At 42.5% G+C, this 21,497-nt stretch overlaps 1 protein-coding gene across 1 annotated transcript in view; it reads left to right on the top strand.

The window, feature by feature from the left end:
* Positions 1 to 21,497, top strand: part of Rapgef5 (Rap guanine nucleotide exchange factor 5) — a 230,402-nt gene that overhangs the window by 72,636 nt on the left and 136,269 nt on the right. Inside the window, exon 7 of the mRNA XM_032908351.1 lies at positions 7,813 to 7,861. Within this exon, the coding sequence (XP_032764242.1) occupies positions 7,813 to 7,861 (49 nt within the window). The remainder of the gene's footprint in view (positions 1 to 7,812; positions 7,862 to 21,497) is intronic.

Genomic DNA, 21,497 nt, shown 5'->3' with positions numbered 1-21,497 from the left:
TATCCTGCAGATTTAGATCAGCAGGACTGGCCCTTTCACACTTCCCAACCGTTCACAGATGATACAGATTTTGGGGTGGGCCAGCTGTGTTGGTCAGTGCATCAGCTCTGCCATATCTGCACCACTACGGTGAGCTCTCCAACACTACTCTGGCTGGGCCACACCCAATACTACCTTTGACCAGAGACAGAGTCAACTCTCTTGTTTTCATGCCCAGGGCCAGCTCTGCTGTGCTACCCAGTTACTGTGGAGCCCACTTTCTCAGTTACTGCAGCTTGCCACAGGCTGGGCTAGCGCTCTCACCCTCACACCCTCACACCCTTAGGGCTGGCTCACCTGTATCTTCCCCATAAGAGCCAGCTCCACTGTGTTGCCCAGGCAAGGTGTGGGCTCTGCTTTCCTGAATGCTACAGCCAGTGAGGGGGTAGGGCCAGATCTCCTACTCTCATGCCCTACTGCATGATGGGGGGGGGGCTAGGGGAGAGGGCATCATCCCCACCCCCACACCATGTAGATAAGTGGAAGGGTTAGCTCTCCCATGCTCTTGCCTTTGGGATCTGCATCCCACCCCCATCCCTACCACAAAGGCCAGCTTTACTGTGCTGTCCAGGTGAGGTGTAGGGTCAGCTCTCTGGAGTGCCTGCCATAGGTGGTGGTGGGAGGGGAAGGGGCAGTCCTTTCTTTAAAACCAGAATCAGATGAGAACCACCTGTTGGCAATAGCTAGGACATCGCTCTTTATAACTTAGACACCTGACAATTAGCGTCAAATTATACTCAGCGAGTGCATTTAGGATAAGATGCTGAGACCTGGTACTCAGGGTGCTTTTCTCGGTTCTGCCATTCTACAGCCTCAAAAATTTGAAATTAAGCATGAATTACCATCAGTAAACAACCCAACAAAAACACTGAAAAGGACAGGTGGCTTTCTGGCATAATCTGTAAGGACGCAGATGCAGAATTGGATTCGGGTATAACCTGTAAGGAAATAGATGCCCCTATCCTGTAGATTCTGGAACTGGATTCTGCCCACATCTGGGTGAGCTCCGGAATGCGCTGAGGCTGCCCTGTGGAGTGTTGCCCTGAGAAGCCCTCGAGACTCTAAGTAGAGGAACCGGTTGAGCCACGCCCAGACTCCCAACTCACAGCAAGATCTGATTACGCCCGCCCCGGCTGTAGTTTTCAGCAGTCAAACCCATGATGATTTACTATGGCAGAGATGTAAACTTATCCCATGCTCCTTGTAGAATGTGTGCCCGGCAATCCCCTGATTCATAATATAACAGTTCCCTGAGACTGCCAGAGCTGCCAGACCTCAGGTAGTTACGTCGATGGATAGCTCTGAAGTTTCAAAGTGAGTTTCTATGACTGGTGCGTCCTCCTGGCCCATGTGAAAACTTGGCGAAGTTCTGCAGAAATCTAAAACTTTATTTCTTTGAGGTAAACTCTGGGGATATAAGCACCTGAAATACCGCTCGTTACATTTTTATAAGACTTTTTTTTTTTTTTTTTTGCTATGACAGTGAGGGTGGACCAGTTGTGTGGATTTTACAGTGAGTCGAAGCAGTAGTCACTGGCAAGGACTTCACAGTTGAGTGGGAAGAGGGGAGCCTTAAGCACTTCAATTCAAAGATCCTAATTATGATGTAACGGTGTCACGGATAGCCAGCAGTCAAGTGACACTCTGAATCAAGCTGCTGTTCCCCATGCTTCTTACACATTAACTGTTCTAGTCTCACAGCCATCCTGTGAAACGGAGGGCTCCGGTGATACTCTACCACCCTGCAGTGCTACAATTGCTCTCGAGGTGTCATACAATAATCAGGGTGGGGGTTGGAGGGCTACGTTTGCTGTAGGCTTCTGCATTCTGGCCCTTGTTCTTTGAGGAAGTTCTTGTGTGCTGACGACAAGTTCTATAGATGGACTCTCAAATCGGGAAGGGCCTCAGTCAGCCAGGTTTTGTCATAATATGAGTTTTGCTGATGTAATTAATATCCCTTCAAGGAGCCCATTCTTACTGGTGGTATCACTGAAGCGTCTGGGCTTTGGCTGGTAGAACACTAGTTTGTTCTGTCTCTACACAGAATAGCCTTATCTTCAAAAATGTATAATAATCGAGAAAAGGCATTTTCTACACAAGGACTGAGACATGATATGGAATAAAAGGCGTACTAATGCACACGTTAGAGATGTTTTTAAAGGAGAGATGTCATTGTTTACTTGCTTTGATAATTCTCTAAAACATTTGTGGTTTTATTATGCTCATTATACCAAATATATATATATACATATGTATATATATGCAATTTATCAACAACTGGCTTCCAGCAGCTGCTTTTCATGTTTGTTTACCAGATTATTTGTTCATAATGTCACCAGCTTTTCACCTTCAGGGTGTCAGATGCCACTACTGAATGAAAAAATAAATAAAAAGGAAAGGAAAGGACATAACTGTTCCTGGGTATAGTGGAGGAGAACATTTATTATAGATATGTGAGAGAGAATAGCCAAGCTCGTTGGAGACATCTGAGAGTCCAGAGTGAACATGACAGGACTGAGCAGGTCCACATAGGGAGATGGGGAGGGAAGGGGAAGGAGGGAGAGGAGAGCCAGGTGCAGCCAGGGGTCTGAAGGTACAAAAGGGGTAGATAACCAAAATGTCTGAATTATATAGGGAAGAGGCTCTGGGGCAATGGCAGCCCAGCCCCTGGGCTTCAGAGAGGGGGGTGTACCAGTCATATCCTGTAACAGGTAGGGACTGAGGGATACTGGGAGGCCAGGTCTGCTCTGATATATTAAATATGCGCCTCAGCCATTTGTCCTGGGTTTGAAACTTAAGAACTGCTCTTCCAGACAATATAAACACTCCCATGTGGGGAGATGAGGAAGGGAGGTCCTGCAGCCTTCCGGTTATCGTCCTGCATAAAGAACAGTCTTCCAAACATCATTGTGAACCATCTTTGCCATAGATAGCCCTGGCCTTCTGAAAGTTCCCAGACCCAGTAAAGCATGTCTTTCGAAACGTGTATCAGTTGACCCAAGCTTCACCCTTCACCTTTGAGATTGCGTTCCCTTAGGTCTTCTCAGGAGTGGCTACTACTTCATTTGCATTTTAGTTAAAATGCATGTCTGGGGGCTGTACCTGGAACCAGAGCCGGAGTGATGAACAAAGGGGGCCATTGAAGGCTTTCGGTCTGTACAAGTGCCAGCTACAGAAGGGGCTTCACGAATGGATGCAGAATGCTGTTGAGGCCGATGTAGGATGCTATTGGAGAGCCATAGACTTTAGTCAGCTGGGAGGAATGGTTAGTCCTTCTTACATGTCCAGAGACGTTACGCCTATAGGGTAAATTAGCGAGAGAAGAAAGAGCAGTTCGTTCAGATAACTGCTGCACTGGTAGATGATTACTTGGCTCCCTTTAAACCTACATTTTGCTCATTTGCTCTTCTGGCCATATCCCTGAAGATCCTAACCGTTCCCAGTAATCCCATTCTCACCATTAGCTCATACGATGCTTGTGATCGACCAAAACTATCATGGCTTTATAGTCTGAACCGATTTCAAAGTTGTAGCTGTACAGTTGTAGCGGGGATTTGAACCCTGGTCTTCTGCCACCTGTGTTCTCAACTGCTGAACCATATTTCATTCCTTAGCTTGCGCTTTTATAGTGGTTTAAAACTTAGGATATTTGGGGGCTGGAGAGATGGCTCAGTGGCTAAGAGCACTGACTGTTCTTCCAGAGGTCCTGAGTTCAATTCCCAGCAACCACATGGTGGCTCACAACCATCTGTAATGGAATACGATGTCCTCTTCTGGTGTGTCTGAAGACAGCTACAGACTATTTTATTATTATAAAATAAATACATATTTAACAACAATAAAAAAAAAACACCAAAAAAAAAAAAAAAAAACCCAGGATATTTGGGAATAGGACGCAGGACTTTTTTTTTTTTTTAACATTTTATTTTCAGAAATTGAGAAAAAAGGTATACTCATGTTTAAGATACCATTTCTATTATGGTATCAAAACTTAACTATTTCTAGGTTTACTGAAAACCTTTAAAAAATTGTTCACTGTTGATTCTATTTAAATTAGTTCCTAAGGACAGCCCTTCAATTATCTAAGTACTTTTACCATTACTGCTCTGTCCTCCCAGAATGGCCTTCATTGACCTAGCCCAGCTTCACGAACTGCTTGTAAGAGATGCTTCTGTCAGAAAGCTGGCCCACTTTTCTTAGTTAACCTCTCTTAGTCCTTGTGTTTGTGTTTGAGGCTTCCTGTTGGTCTCCTGTCTTGCTGTGACACACAACAGCTTTGTGAGCATTTGGGATGCTGCTGAAGCACCAGAGAGAAAATGGAGATAAGACTGGATCTGCTTCCTGATGGCTGCCAGTGCTCTGGAGGGCCGATCCCGCTGTTTATAGAGCTGAGAGCCAAAGCATTTCAACATGTTCCAGACCCCAGTTCCTGACAGTTAACCAGGAGAGAGGAAAATCTGCAGGCTATGCCTTCTCAGTCCTGAGTCAGCCTCTTATTTAGATATTCATGAGCGCAACCAAGACCTCAACTGCATGTGCTTAGAATAATATATAGTAGTTTTTGTATATTGAATAAACCGTATTTTAAATTAAAGTTAAGCTTTATAAAAGTATCCTTGCAGTTTTCTGTGTAATTGAGTCTGTCAGCCTGCGATGCACCAAGTGAGTCCAATCATGTGATTGAATTATGGCATCATTTTTATCTGTAAGACGCAGTGAAGACCATGCTCCTTTACAAATGAATTAAATTGGGGTAGAGCAAAATGAAAAGTAAAGATAGATTGCCAGAGGAGGCGAGTATAACATTGAAATATGGCGTCCTGGGGAAAACCAGTGTCTGGTTGAGGAGAGCGGTGGTTTTCATCCCTGTACACAGCGTTGAATCACAGGAAAAGACAGTGTAAAGACAGGAGGGAACAACCCATTGTCCCCTAAAGGACTCTTTCAAATACTCGCCAGGCATTTGGAGACTCTCAGTCGGGTGGTCTGGTTGGTCTCCTAGGGAAGTTGTGGTCAGAGCACTGCCTCTGCAGGCTTTTCTGGTTCTGGACTATGGCATTTCTTCCCTGTTGCTAACAGGTCCCTCAGTATTAGCATTATGTAGTTGTTCCCATTCCTTGACTATAAACCTAACAGTCTGCAAAGGAGAGTAAGTCCTTGCCCTATTTTCCTAGGATTCTAGAGCTGGGTGGAGTGGTGCACAGCACTCCCAGGCAAAGGCAGGAGGATCTCTGAGTGCCAGGCCACCCAGGTACAGAGTTCCAGGGTAGCCAGAGCTACACAGACAAACCGTGTCTCGAAACAACAAAGATTCTTGCTGGTATAGTTTGTGGGGTGGACACTTTCTCTTTTAATGTTTCCTTTCCTCCTCAGGTGACATTTTTCACTCCCTAAGTCTCTCAAGGGAGGATGATGATGATGATGATGATGATGATGATGATGATGATGATGATGATGATTATTTTGGCCAACCCGCTGTCTTTCAATGAAGGAGCATCCCTTACTTTGGTTAATGTCAGCGAGAGACAAATAGGTCCCTGCCTCCGTGGAACATCCAGTTCAGAAGACAAGCAGCAGCCACACAATAATTCGAAATAATTAATGCCAGGTGTTTAAGGCCAGACAAAGCCTGGGAAGGTGCTGTGGGGCATATAATGGGATCAGACCTAGTTTGTATCTTGCTTGGGCAGCACGTTTCCTTTGGTGCTTTGGAGGAAGAAAGAGGGGAGGCAGTTTTTGCTCCCAGCAGAGCTGTGGAAGCTGTTCTATACCCTGTCGTGTGTAGACACTCACTGTAGATGTTCAAAATATGTAGTGGGCACAGAAGCCCCATGTACTTCATATGGAAAAGGTCTATGCTCTCCCCAGATGGGCCAGGCTCTTCCCAGGTTAACCAGTGCAGTCCTTTCTCCATGCTTGTTTCTTGTCTTTCTGCCCCTCTTGTCTTTCCCCATCAAGTCCTTGCGAACAATGTAGTGTTACATAGTTGCGAGTATACTGCTTTTCTTTTCTGAACTATTTTATTTTGAACCCTAGAGAGTAAAGTCTGAGGACTCTGTGGAAAGCATTTAGGTGTGGAAAGCCAGAGCTGAGATGGGAAAGGCTGACATGGATTGTCTGGGAGCAAGTTCCATGACCCAACTCCTCCCTCCTTTCCATCTCTGCTGCCTTTCCGTCTCTGACTCACAGCGACACCTTCCCTGGGAAGTTATAGGTCAGGTAGCCATTGACAAGATGCAGGTTAATGTTCATAATCTGCAACTTTGTTCCATTCCCCCAAACGTGTAGAATTGTGAAGGAGAAAAACCCTAGAGCAGATGGCAACGCTACAATCATAAACTTTGTACACAACTCAAAATACAAAACGTTCGGTGATTGATACTTTATTTTGTTGCTCTTTTTAATTCATGTGAGCGAATACAACACCTTTATAAAAGTTTTCCTGACTTCCTTCATTACCTCTCACTTCCACAGTTTCCTCTCCCCCTCATTCTTTCCCCATAAACTTTTCACTCATAAGGGTTTCAGACTCTAGACTCACAAGGTTGGAGAGAAAGAAACCAATTGCCTACTTACTATTGTGTAATTGTTATGAGAGTCTCAGTCATTAAAGAATCAGTGTAATCAGGAGTATTCACTTTCGAATGGCATTCATGCCGACCCACAGGGAAAGTGTGTCAGTAAAACTAGCTGAGCAAGCTTCCTTCCTCAGGATGCCTGTGCTGGGGCCAATGGGAAATAAATGGTCCTGGGTGGAGTCTCAGAGTCTAACACATTAACACTCTCGCCTTCCAGTAAATGAATATAAATTAATTTAATTTGAATGGCAAATCTGCAGCTTAACCTTGAACTCCCATGTTTCCCCTTTAAAGTGTCATTACTGTAATATATTCAGGTACACACACACACACACACACACACACACACACACACACACACACTTGCATGTTTTTGCCTCGGTGAGAACTCATTCATTGTGAAATCTTTTATTAATACCAAGCATGGATTTCTTAGACCGTGTTTATGTTAATCTTGATAATAAGTACACTTAGCCTTTAGGACTTTTATGTTCCTCTTTGAGGATGTTTTAAAAGGCAGATTTAAGCATTCATGTTGGGGAGGGCATCAGCATTTACTTGCTAAATTTCCGGAAGACAGACATGGTTAAAGACACTAGGGATTTTAAGGGCTGTCTGTTCCCTTTCTTCCTGCCTTGTGGCAGTATCCCTTCCTTTTATGTTGTGTATTATCCAGAATGGCTCCCGTCACCTGCTCCGCCTGTAGCAAGAGTTCATTGTATCTGAGCAGAAGTCTATTAATGTAATCCCACCCAGCTCGGTGCTTCTAGGATTTCTAATGCAAACTAGCATCCTCAGGGATAGGTAATATTTACTGTGCTTGTCAGAATATCATTGCTAACAGTTCATATCTGTTTCTGAGTGCTATACGGTTATGTTTATGAAAGTACTCATCATAGTATGCGCATTTCACAGTGTGCACTGCACCCTTTGGCAAATGGCCTTTTTAAAAAATAGTATTTTTAAAGTAACGTATCACTCATTTTAAGAGTAAATCAGAATGATTTCTTCCAGGTTTTTGGTCTGAAATGTTGCTACAATGTTTCTCACATACTAACGAGAGAAGTCACCCATGGCGGCAAGATTAAATCTCCCTGCGGCAGCTCCTAATGTGGGCTTCTTAGCTACAATGTGCTGCCTTGATGGCTTCATTTTTCTTATTCTAATATGATTTCTTTCCCTAATATTTTCTTAGGTGCAGAGGGAGCTAGCGGCTGTTATTGCTTTGAAAGCAAGGAAGTCTGGTGAGTAATCTCTCATGGGCTGGAGGGAGATTGTAACCCTTTGGGGTATTTCATACATCACTGCAGCGTACAGCGAGGGTACTTCAGGATGCTTGTGGTAGAGTGCAGAGAAACATCACTATACCTTGAAGCATTTATATTACAGTCTAAAGAGCATATGGTGTTATGGATAGCACTTCAAAGTAAAATTTTACCCCTGTCCCCTAACTTACTTCCAATTTTGAAGAAAAAAAAATATTAATAGTCCAGTGAAACCAGGGAAGAGGTCAAAGCTCGTGATTAAAGAGCTTAAATTCCTTTATGCTATATAATGTAATGACAGAGAACCGTGAATGCTATAATGCTTTAATGCATTTGAGACAGGGTCTGACTACATAGCCTGGGGTACCCTGGAACTCTCTCTGTAGACCAGGTTGGCCTCAGAATCACAAAGATCTGTGTACTTAATGGTGGACTTAGGACATTTTTTTTATAAAAAATTAAAAATAACTTCTCTAAAAACAATTTATTCAGAGACATTTCATAGCAAACATTTTTCTTAGAACTTACAGATATAGCCTTATATTTGTAAGATATAATCTGTGGAGATGATATGTGGAGAGCGAGAGGAGGCTTCCAAGTATACTTTGGAGAACAGAAAACATTTTCTGCGAAAATCCAATATGAAACGGAGGCTCAGTGAAGTGGGGGAAAACGTGCTTAGGGAGGGGAGATGGCGTCTTGTGCTCCCTCTTGTACTCAGAGGGAGGACATCAGTGCTGGATGGAGATCGGCAACAGAGTGGCTTGGATGTAGTGCACTAGAAGACAACTTTCTAGCCAGAAAGATGGTGACGAAATGAAGATGAACTTGGAAAACAGAGAGGAAATGTGTTAGCGCGGACTGAGCGTTTGTGTGCTCCCAGATACCCTTAAGCTTTGCTTACTTTTTAATCAAGTACATATTAGTGTGCGTGTATTCAATATGTGCATGTAGCAGTGGTGATTAAAGACTCAGAGACCAGGTGCTATGAAGGCATTGAGGGAGGCTGCAAATAATCACGCGGCTGTGGTAATCAGAGCTTGCTGGAGACGGTAGATATTCCCAAATCGGGAAGGAAGCCTAGCTAGAGAAGACACCAGTTTAAGGATCCTAAGAGGAATCTAGAGAAATCTAAAGGGACTGCCATTGATCTAGATCCTTGTAGTAGTAAAGAAGCCAAGCTTGAAGTCCGAGTGAGTTGCTGTAGCATCTTTTAGTATAGAATTTGTCCCTTTAAAGTTTCAAAGTGGGGGGCTGGAGAGATGGCTCAGGGGTTAAGAGCACTGACTGCTCTTCCAGAGGTCCTGAGTTCAATTCCCAGCAGCCACATGGTGGCTCACAACCATCTGTAATGAGATCTGATGCTCTCTTCTGGTGTGGGTCTGAAGACAGCTACAGTATACTCATATAAGTAAAAATAAATTAAAAAACAAAGTTTCAAAGTAAGTTTGAAAGGGTAAACATAGGGCGACCATTGCTAGAGAAAGTGCAAGAAAGCACAGAGGAGGCTGAGCTTATGATCTTATGAGCTTATGACGTGAGCCAGTTGCATTCAAAGGACAGCAAAGACACAAGAGAGGCTAGAGGAGAGTGAGCACCGTGGAGAGGGGTAGATGTGTGGATTGTGGGCTAAGAAATGGCTGCTTCATGGTGGGGGGCACTAAGCAAAACCTGTGCATGCACATAAGGAAGACTTGTACGAAGTAAAGTGTATCACCCCTCAGTGCCTTAGGAAGATAGACTGCCTTCCTACCTTAATCTGCAGAGCTTGGAACCTAACACAACTAGACAGTCCTTCAAATGCAGATGTGATCTTGCACATACACTGAGGATGGGAACATAATTTCATAGCTTTTCAGGGAATTGGGGGTTTTTCATTGTTGTTTTTGTTTCGTCTGTTTAGACAATCTTACTATATATAGTTCTAGGTGGCCTGGAGCTCTTTATGTAGACCAAGCTGATCTCAGCCTCACAGAGATCCACTTGCCTCTGCCTCCCAAATGCACAGATTAAAACCGTAGCATCTGGTTAGGAGAACAGTTTTTCTGAGTATTCTAACATCCCTAAGTCTTTGTTCCTGTCAACCCAGTCAGGTCTAGCCCAGTCAGGTCTAGCCATAGGATGTCAGCAAGGATACCCTCGCAGATTAAGGGAGAAGGGTGTGCACTGATCATTTCCTCTCTTGTTTGTGAAGAGTCTCATGCACCCTAAGCTGGTCTTAAAATTACCACGTAGCTAATTATGACCAAACCCAGGGCTTCATTTTCTAGGCAAGCTCTCTATCATCTGAACTACATCTACAGTTAGACTATATCTGTGCTGCTTCCATCAGTGGTAAGGGTGTACAGACAGTCTGCTGGGGAAATGGCTTAGTTAATAAAATGCTTACCTTGAAAACATGGAACTGAGGAGGAAGAAAGGAAAAGAAAAAATATTTAAAAAAGAGTGTAATGGACTTTTTTTTCTGGGTCATTTTTTTGAGGAAGTCTATGAACACTTTGCTTAGGACTCAATCCTAAAGATTGTGTGTGGGTCTGCTATTTCCTAAAGGTTTTACAATTGTGTATGTTTGCATTTAAATCTTTGTTCTACTCTGAGTTGATTTGGCTTAATGTATGAGACTCTTACTAGGGTTACTGGCTTTTGTAGTTTATGGTTCAAACCCTTAGTATTGTGTATACTAGAAAAGCTTTATAGTAACTGAGCTATGTCCCTAGACCTACAGTTGATTAACACCACCACCGGTATAAATAGTAATAAAAAGCGTATTCTTCATCAATGTTTTTACCCTTGTCCATTTTACTCTTAAACAAGTGATTGAAATTAGACTAGGCAGGTCAATAAGTATGGGCAGTTTTACAGTTTGGTCTTTCTTACCTTTGGCAGAAAGCCACTGAAATTTATTTCTGTATGTGGTGTGAGGGGAGAGTTACACACACACACACACACACACACACACACACACACACACACACACACACACGGATTTAAGTTTGAAGCAAGCTTTATAGTATGACTTCTGGGTGAGGGGGACAGTGAATACACCCTTTCCTTATTCTTAGCACACTTCTAATTTGTCAGGTTTCATTAAGACCTCTGTAGGCATTCTAACATGAGAGCTGTATGGACTGAAGATGCAGCTCAGTGGTAGAGCGCCTGGCTAACATGCATAATGCTCTGGGTTTGATCCAAAGCACTGAAGAAGGAAAAAAAAAAAAAGAGTTCTTTGTGCTGTGCCCACTGGTCTCCTCCCCTGGCCTCATAACCACTGCACCGCCCCCTTTGTAACTCTCTGCAGTTCTGCCTTCTCCTATGGGTGGGATTACGCAGTCTGTGGCTAATTTTGACTGGATTATTCAGTCCAACAGTATGCATTTTAGATTGCATGCTCCGTAGTCTGGGTTAGCACTATTTATCTATCCATTTACCTGCTAAAAATACGTTACTTTCAAACCTTAGAAGTTGTGAGTGCTGCTGCCTGGACACCTCTGCAGGTTTTGTATTCAAGCTTTCTACTCATTTTAGTTGAACACTGAAGGATGGGTTTGCTGGGTCCCATATCAGCTCATGCTTTAAGCCACATGGTCTTTCTGAGGGCCTGCACCCACAGTGAGAGTGTACATTGCCTCAGTCTTTAGCTGGCTTCGTGGACCCTTCTAATGCTATGTGTTCTCTCTTCTCTCTGCTCTTCCTCCTACTGTGTGTTCTCTCTCTTCTCTCTGCTTTTCCTCCTACTCTGTGTTCTCTCTTCTCTCTGCTCTTCCTCCTACAGTTGCTGTCATTTGCAGTTCTCTAATGCCTCCCAATGATGAGTGTTGTTTCTGGTGCTGGTTGTCACCTGTGTAAAATCCCCAACTCTTCGGTGGTGTTTTGTATTTTAATGTAGTCCTCCCTGCCAGTTATTTCTCTCATGGATCATCCTTCAATGCTGTCTCTAAAAATTATTGTCAAGCCAAAGTTACTTAGATTTTGTCAGTGTCACTGATTGGCAGTTGTATAATTTTGTGTTTTCTCTTCAGAGCTGTGGTCCATTTTTTTTTTTTTTTTGTGATGCGCATGAATAACTTTTAGATTTACCTGGTCTTAACACTGTTTGTTAAGAAGACAATCTTTGCTCCACTAACTAACTTGTTCAAGGTTGTCTATATTTACGTAGTCTTTTTTAAGATTCCATTCTGCCCCATTGACCTGGGAGTCTGTTATTCCATTCAGTGCCATACTGTGCTGATTACTGTAGCTCTATAATAAGTTTTGAGACCAGAAAGTATCAGCCCACCCCCAGCTTTATTCTTTCTTTCAATATTGATTGGGTTGCCTCCTGTTGGTCAATCCATGTGATATCTAAAACCAGTCGATCGACTTTCATAGCCTTTATCTCTTCTACTTGACCTGTTTTTTATATGAGAATTCTATGTCTTGCCTATGCATTGAACTGAAATGAATTCCAACTTCAATTAAGAAAATCTGATCTGCGTCAGTGATGGCTGTTTTGTCTCTACTAGAGCAACCCATGCAGAACTTCTCTTCATATAGTAATTCACTAGTCATGGCTCAGTAAAGCCAAGGCGGATAACATCCACAAGACTTGAGCAGTGGAACTTCTATTTTGTCCCTGGCTTTAATTGAATGTGAAATCTTCTGATTAGAAAACTAGTATGAATAAAAAAAAGATTTGTTTTGGTGGAAAATGAAGATAATTCTGTTCCCTCAACCCCAACAGACTTGGGGAGCAGAGATAAAAATAACCACAAAGTTGTGATGTGAGATTCAAGAATCCTGTCGTCCGACTTGACACAAAGAGTGGATAAAAAGTGGGAATTCTAAGGCACAGAGAACGGAACTCTCCGGCGTTGTGCTCATCCATGCTTTACCTGATTCTAGCCAGGCACCTTGTATATGCAGATACCTAGTTAGGGATGCAGCAGAGTGAGCAAGAACAGGGACCCATTGTCTCTGTCTTTGTAAACCTTTCCCTATATTTCATGAGTATAATACGTTGTCAAATCCATGCCCACCTGATAGGCAAAGTTATTGTGAAGTTAAGAAGTGCTAAGACACAAGGCCACTACCTCGGCCTTAATTACAGTGGAAACTGCAGAGTGGTCCTTTCTATGTAAGTTACGTCGATTTTCTTTAATTAAAGGAAAGAGAAAGGAAGTTGGCTTGCATCTAGTTAAAAAATAGCATGAAAGTGAAACCTGGCACGTCTGGTGCTAGGCAGCAATAAATGATTGCCCCAGTAGCTCTTGTCTTGCAGTAAAACTACTAATTAGGGCTCAGGTGGCCACGTCAGATTTATGTTCAACTGCAAAAGGTTTTTAAAATGAGCATTAGTAGGAAGAAAAAGAAGTTTTACTTGCATCCCACTATACAGACAGAAATGAAAGTAGGTGCCAGTCAGTATAGGTCCCATAAATGATTCAAGGTGGCAGTTCGTAAAGGATCTATTCTGTTCTGATTTTCTCAGAGGCTGTTAGGATCTGCCTTTAAGTGCTTCTCCCTTCTTAGCTTATTAAGATATTAAGATACTGCAAGCCTCATACAATTTACGAAATTAACAGATTTTCCTCAGGTCGTTCTCTTCGTTGGATTACGTGTCCTAGTGCTAACGTTGGTTGGTTAGAGTCTTAAGGAAATGGTTTTCTTTTCGTTTTGCTAGTGATCCCCATGACCAGGGCTGGTTTGTGCTTGTCTTTATTAGTGTGGCTTGGTTGGCTTTTATTTATGGAGAAACAGAAAGGTTACATCAATAAATCTCCTCCACAGAGTTTTAACTGCCACTCTGTCCGCTTAGCCCACAGTTAACCAAGTGCTTTTTTGAACTTAAATGTCTGCGATCTTACAGTTTAGAAGGGACATGAGCTCTGGGTCTTCTTTGGCTATCAGGTATGTTCCTGACAGTGATCACTTGAGCGATTCCACTTTTCATTCTGCAGGACCGGCGTACAATGTGCTTCTTCTAGTTCAAATCTTTATTATTATAACACCATTCTCACTCTTTACCTTTGTCACAACTTTGTAGGAGTGCCTTGTTCGGGATAATTTAAAGGTAGGAGGGATCAAACTTGAGCACTGCCCCTGCAGGAGTGTGGGGCAGGGTCTGGTTGGAAGCCTGATGCCCCTATAAGGAACAGGTAGAGAATGGCAGGGGTGGGGAAGGGGAGAACTCTGATCAGGTCAGAGCATGCTCCTCACAACAAACCACAGGGCGAGAAGCTGCTGGGCTGAGCAGTCAGAGCACCGTGCACCCATTGCAGGCCGGGAGCTTTTCCTGTGGAGGGCCAGGCCTGAGGGGAGTCCCACAGCTAGACAGTCCACAGGTGGCTTACAACCCTAAGTTTTCCCAGCTTGGGCTACAACAAGACAGAAAACTCCCACTGTCTGCTAGAAGGTCTCAGTATTGTGGAAAAAGATTTCAGTTAAGCACTCTTCTTCTCCTCCTGACACTAGACAAGAATAAAGTGGAATATCATAAGCTGTGCAAGTCATAGAGCATCCAGCAAGGATGCAGATTACAGTGTTATTATTTCTTTGAGTCATAATATAAAAGTATATAAAGTAGTCGAGTTTACTTTATTTGGCTTTAGCCTTTAGAAAAATATTTTTTTAAAGATTTATTTAATCTATATAAATACATTGTTTGTAGTTGTCTTCAGACACACCAGAACGGGGCATCAGATCCCATTACAGATGGTTGTGAGCCACCATGTGGTTGCTGGGAATCGAACTCAAGACACCTCTGGAAGAGCAGTCAGTGCTCTTAACCATTGAGGCATCTCTCCAGCCCGAAAAATAATATTTTTAAATGATACAGAGACAGGAGAAGGAAGCCCTTCCCTCTTTCTCCCTTCCCCCTTCCCCCCTTCCCCCTTTTCCCTCCCCCTCCCTTTCCCTTCTCTTCTTCCCCTTCCCTTTTCTCTCCTTCCCCCTACCTTTCCTTCCTCTCCCCTTCCCCCTTTTCTTTCCCCTTTCCCCTCTCTTTCCTTTCTTTCCCTTCCCCTCCCTTTCCTCTTTCCCTTTCCCCTCCCCTCCCCTCCCCTCTGCTTCCCTTCTCTTCACTACCTTCTGAGTATTGTGCTTGCCAGAGTTCATTACTCTGACCTGAGGGCAGACAGGCCTTTCCTAATTACCTTGTAACACCATTGAACATTTTGTTTGTTTCATTTTGTTTTGACAGGTGGTCTTTGTCAGCCAAGAGGATCTTTGGTGGTGTGCATTTTCTCCTGAAATAGTTGACATAACATTCTTGTCTTCTCCATTGGCAAATGACCTAGAATGCTCCCTGTAGTAGATGAATTTTGCCTAGCACCATGCTAATTGTGGGCACTTGTAAACTTTCCTTCTCGGCTGCCTTAATTCTAACATTTCCAAACATGGTTCTTCTGTCCCTAGAAAGTCTATAGTATATTCATTCCCATCTTTGCCAGGACTGGGGCAGTGGTTGACAGTGAGTCTTTCCTTTCTTACTGTCATGAAGTCACACTAAGAGTCTTGAACTGGTAATTCTCAAAGCAGTGTAAAGTTGACGGGTACTGGAGAGTGTAGGCTGTTACAAATAAGAACACAGTAGCACTGATCCAGCCTAGCAGTAATTGGAAAAGCATGCAGCAGACACTTTGTACATTTTTTAAGCCTCCCAATAGGATACAAAGAAAATTGCCTTTTTTAAAAAAAAAATCCCATGACACCGTCCTTTGTAATTAGAGCTATTAAGTCGAAATGATAAATAACCATCGATGTCTTACTATAAAAGAAAATAACCCTCTGCACTGATCTCTTTAGAAGAGCAGGAGACTCAACGGCATTGAGTATTGGAAATCAGCCTCCTTTAACCTGAGGATTCTTTAGAATTAAGCAAATTACAAAGCAAAACAAGATGGCCTTTTTTTCCCCCCATTGTTCAGTGTGGTCATTTCCACTAAGAGTAAATGAAACTTACTTGGCAAGGAAGTTAATAAATAACCTTAATAGGATGTGCTCCAGATGGTGGGTGTTTGGAAGCTTGCTAAAAGCAAACCAAACCCAAAACTACAAAAGAAAGAAAGAGAGGGAGAGAGAAAGAGAGAGAGAAAGAGAGAGAGAGAGAGAGAGCTAACAAACCAAGCCCTCAGAGCACCTCTGTGATGATGTGTAACATTTGCAGTGCCCAACAGACAAAGGTAGTTAAGTTACTTGAAATGTTGGCTCATTCCTCTTGTAGAGAACTAGATACTGGAAGAGAGAGCTTAGCCATTGGTGGCCCCTCTTCCCAGAATGTGGGGACCAGTGAAAAGTTCTTTTCTGGTTTGCGTGGTCCAGAGCAGAGCTGCTATCATGCATGTTTTATGCACATAGGTCAAGCCTGACATGCAGTTTCTTGGGGTGTGAACAGAGAGGTGAGTATGAAGTCAGGGAGAGGCGGTCAAGGGAGGAGTCAAGCTTTCTAGCTAAAACCAGAGATGTGGTTTCTAGCACTTCAGCTTCTGGGGGCACATTCTGTGTCATGTACCAAAAAGATTATAACAAGAGTGTCCTGTACATAAATCCATTTTTAGTTATACACCCAAGGTCAAACAAAAGTTAATGATCATCTGCACACTAGAGAGCCAACACTCCCTTCTTACTTCTTTTGTATAATGGCTTTTTCATTATTCAGAATTTCAAAGCATAAACACAGACGTCTCCCTGGCCTTTTTTTTTTTTTTTTTTTTTTTTTTTTTTTTTTGGTTAGTGAAACCTCCTGACAGACCACAACTTTCATAAAAATTAAGTCCCATCACTTTCTAGCTCCCAAGTGTAGACAGCTTTTGTTTTCTGTTGAACAACCCTGTTCCCCCTGCTGGGTTAGTGACACCAAATCAGAAGCCAGCAATGCAATCAGGACCACTTTGTTTAATGATTTAGTTTTGCATTTGTTGAGCTAATTAGCTGATTGAGGCAACTAATGGGTGTCTTTAATACACTGTTGACTGGGCAGCCTCTCCTCTACAGCCTGCCAGTTCCTTTGTTCTTGGTCCTCTGGGGAGTAGGAGCTGCTTCCCTGATGAACACATGATCTATGGCACCCAGCATGGTGAGGCGGGGCCCCAGAGGCTATTATGCTAATTACCAGGTGCCCCAAAGAGGAAATGCATCCGTTTAAAACCCTATATCTGACTAACTCTGGATATCTAAATAACATTTATATTTGGTGGATCATGGGTCAGGACGGGGATGGAGACTGTCCATGATTCACTGTTAGGATTTATAATTTTGTGACGACAGCGCGGTATGCCCCTCAAGTACTGAGTAAAAACAATACGTAGATGGTTTAAAATATTAAACACGGAAATCTTTGAGGAGCGGTTAGAAGAAAACGATCACATAATTAAAAGGGAAGCCCTATTAGCAGCTAACATCATCTCTCTCTCTGGTACTAAAATAGTCCTTAAGAAGAATTCCTGCCATGTGCGGTTTTTCCAGAGTCGTGAAATTCTATGGTCTAATAAAACACACCTCCTACCAAAATCTCGCAGTTTGGGAGTGTTGTCAGGGAATCTGAAGGCCGCACTGACTGTTTTACCTACCCGTGTTAAGTTGTCCGGCATTCTTTTTTATAAAAGGTGGGCTTAGCCTAAGACTAAGGTTCCACATTAGCCATCGGGTGCCAGGAAATCCATGACTTCTAATCATGCATTGTGGTTGACTCCCTACAGATATAAGAGTAATAATTGCAGATAATATAATATCCTCCCACTACTTTCTTTTCATTTCATTGACATTTTTCATCATTGAAAATCCGAAGGCCCTCTCCCTCACACACCCCAGGGCACATTTTCCGCTGTCATTTGTATTGACAAGTAAGAGGCATCATGGGAAATCTCCGTCTTGGCCGTATGACCCAGCAATTGTCCGTCATTCATCACGTTAAAAGACTAATTGTATAAGTAGCCATGAAAATGGGAGCCGTTCTCGATGGAGCTGAGCCGACATGAACCGTGTTTGACGGCGGTGAGCGTTGCTCGCCATTTCAGCAGCGTAAATTCCTCCGCTGAATTCCACCTCCGGGAGAGATGGCCACGGCGGCGAAGCGACCCTTGCTTCACACAATAATTCCTATCATTTGCGTAACACGCAAACGCTGAGCATTTTAGGGTTTCTAAATGAATCGTTTTCTTCAAGAGTAGGGAAGACGTAGTTTGAGCTGTTTGCATTTCCCAGTGGTGTCTGAAGGCACTGCTCTGGTAATGCCTTATGGGGACGAGGTTGGTGAGAATGTCACCCTGACGCTCCTCAGGATGTGCTTTTTCAGTTACAGGTTTTTGACACATAGCTTTTGTTGGAAACAGATGGGTAGAGACTTGATAAGATAAACCTGTCTTTTTCTGAGCAGGTGCTTCCAACTTCCTCCTTGACTGACTGACGCGGGTTTTTGGTTTTTTTTTTTTTTTTTTTTTTTTTTTTTTTTTTTGCTTCCAGCATGGCTGAGTGTCAGTTCCACAGCAATCAACTTCATTACTTGTTAAGAGTGCTGGCCCCTTGGGTCCTGCCTCCCCGCTGTCATTTCACTGTGGGGAGAGGCCCTGGCATCTGAATTTTAACCATCCCGTCTTTAGCCCTAGGTAATTCCAATCCCAGGCCTTGATAAATAAATGAGACAGCCAGGTCTGTAGTCTCAGGAAGTGAGCTGGTGTTTGATGGGGGACATTTGTTGTTGGTTTTGTGAACCAGGCGTGGTCCAGAGCAGAGGTCCACCACCTGTGGTTCACGACCCCCCCTGGCAAATCTCTACCTCTGAAAATATTTACACCATGAAAATGATTTTACAGTTGTGGGTTTCCACAGCACGAGGAACTGAAATGGGGGTAACTGGTTAGGAGGGTTTAGAACCATTGGCTTAGAGAATTCAAACTATGTTTTACATGCTACTAGTAATTGATTTATGGAGAATTTCTTGTCTTTTCAGTGTTTCCCTACCTGAGAAGAAACTTCTCAATGGGAAGGATAAGGGAATTGTAGTTTTTTTTTTTCATAATTCTAGCAGTGGATGTTTTATAAATGAGAATTGTTTCCAGTCTTTGCCTTGTAGGCAGAGTCAGGAGTATAAATATAGATATAGATAAAGATATAGATATAGATATAGATATAGATATATACCACAAACACATACACATATATATATACATATGTATATGTATGTGTATGTATATATATGTGTATGTGTGTGTGTGAGATATATCTATCTATCTATCTATCTATCTATCTATATATATATATATATATATGTATATGTATATTCTGACCTCAGTGTCTAAGTAGAACTGGTCAGGAAACCTTTTTATTGGAGTCGATTTTTATTGGCATGTGAGGAAACAATTTTTAACTTTATTTACTTTTAAGAATCTTGTATTTATAGACACACACAGGTATGTGTTTAACTATCGATGAAGTTGTTTTTTTAATGGCTTTAAATTTGTAATTGAGAATGTTCTTGTGTTTTGTAGGAAGTCTACATTTTGACCTGAATAATTTATTGACTGAAAATCAATTCATTTGAAAGGGATTTTTATTTTTGGATTTAGAGTTCAAATTAAAAGTCAATAAAGGTTCTCTGACATACGTTGAAAAAAAAAGAATCTTATATTTAAGCGCAATATTTACATGTTCTTCCCCCTCCTCTCTCCATTAATATCCTTGCCACTCCCCAAATTCTTAGCTTCTTATTCTTTAATTATATCACAGAGAGAGAGAGAGAGAGAGAGAGGGGAAGAGAGGGGGGGAGAGAGAGAGAGAGACAGACAGACAGACAGACTTTGATGTATGTATGTATGTATGTATGAAGTTTAAAACCACAGCCTGCTGATGTCACCTGGTATTGCTGGCCAGATCTGCCCCTTGGGATTGGCTAGCTTATCGCAGTGCTTGTACTTAGAGAGGGCTTGATCCTCCCTCTCTCTGCTCTCTCAGAACCATTATTCACCCATTACTCTTTGAGGGTTGAAATCTTATAAAAATTCAAGAATCCTTTTCTAGGTCTTGTTTAGGCAACCATGTGGTTGATATTTGCCACGCACCGTCCCTGACCCCTGTAGAAGACATTCTCTTGTAGCAGACATTCCGTCCCGGTCCTCTGGCTCTTAGAATTCTTCTGCCCCCTCTTCCACAATGTCACCTGAGCCTTAATGCAGGGGGTCACTTTGTAAATGTGGCATTTGGGGAGGAGCACCAGAGTCCGTTGTTCTCTGTGTTTTAAACAATTATGGTTTTCTGGGGTCGGGGTGAGCTCTGTCAAGGTTGAGAGCTACACTTATCTGTGGGTGTAAAGTAAGGGTAAGTATTTAGAATACAGTTAGAAATTATATTGGTTTGGTTAAGTGGAAGTAGCAGGATCTCTTCTAAGCCTTACAGCCCTGCTAACCACCAGTTGTGGTCTAGGTTGACAGAACCAGGAATAAATTCCCTCCTATTGCATGTGGCTTGTGCCTAATTAAGACAACTGCTGGTTACCCTTAGGATGTTTAAGTGCAATGGCTGCTTCTTCCAGGATCTCTTGCCGTACTGAAGGGTACCCTGCTAAGCAAAATAATCCAGTCATAGAAAGACAAATCCTGTCTGGCCTCGTGTCTATTCCCAGTTTTAAAAAAAACTAAAGGTCAATCTGAAAGATGTAGAAGCAGAGATAGAAGACAGAGGAGCGGTTACCAGAGAGTTGGAAGAGGGGGAGTGAGGAGAATTGCAATATGAGGACGAAGCAGTGCAAAGCTTCAGTCTGGCAGAAGGGGCACTCTCTGAAAGCTGGTCCAAGACTGGTGACCAAGTTAATTAACACATACTGTGGATTTCAGAATTGCTTAAGATAGATCTTTAATTATTATTACCGTAAAGTGATAAGGAAGGGAGGGGCTATGTTGGCTTGCTGGAATCATTCCACGGTGTCTTGTGTCCCTACAAGCTGTCCTTCCACACTCTAGATTCAGACAACCATAGACAAACACATGGTTGATTCCAAGAGTTTTCACAGGACACAGCTTGGATTTCTCACACAGAGACCAAATCAGTACTGAATACGTATGAACGAGGTGATATGTAAGCAAATCATGCTGTAGACTCCTCTCACCTCATAGAAATCCACTGTTTTTCAGCGAGTGTTTCCTGGGTGTGTGCACCTTACCTATTCTTGCAAGTTTAGCTAGGCCTGCTGTGACTGTATATGTGATGTGTGCAGACATTTTCTCTCTTGTTCTCTGAAAAGAATAGCTTAGCAACAGTTTATTTTATAATGTGTTTATATTACATTTGCACTGTGCTGGCTATTTATTACAGCAGTCCATAAAAGTATATGATAGGATCTATATAGGTTATAAATGAGCAAATACTATTTTATTAAAAGGGCCTTGAACATCTCCAGATGTACGGTCCAAGACCCTGAAACTAGTCTTCCCAGATGTAACTAACAGTGAGTGTGCAATGACACACAATCATTCTGCAGTGCATGCATGTATCAAAATACCTCATCTTATCCTGCAAAACATATACTTGTTACTGCTATAATTCAAATTTAAACTACAATTTAGCTTGGGCGAATAACCAATGCCTCATCAAAACTTTTGTCTTCAAACATATTTTGGAAATCTTAAGAGATTATAATTTTTTTTTC

Source organism: Rattus rattus, chromosome 7 (genome assembly GCF_011064425.1).
Source record: "Rattus rattus isolate New Zealand chromosome 7, Rrattus_CSIRO_v1, whole genome shotgun sequence".
Classification (NCBI taxonomy): Eukaryota; Metazoa; Chordata; class Mammalia; order Rodentia; family Muridae; genus Rattus; species Rattus rattus.
This window is presented reverse-complemented; position numbering and strand designations above follow the sequence as displayed.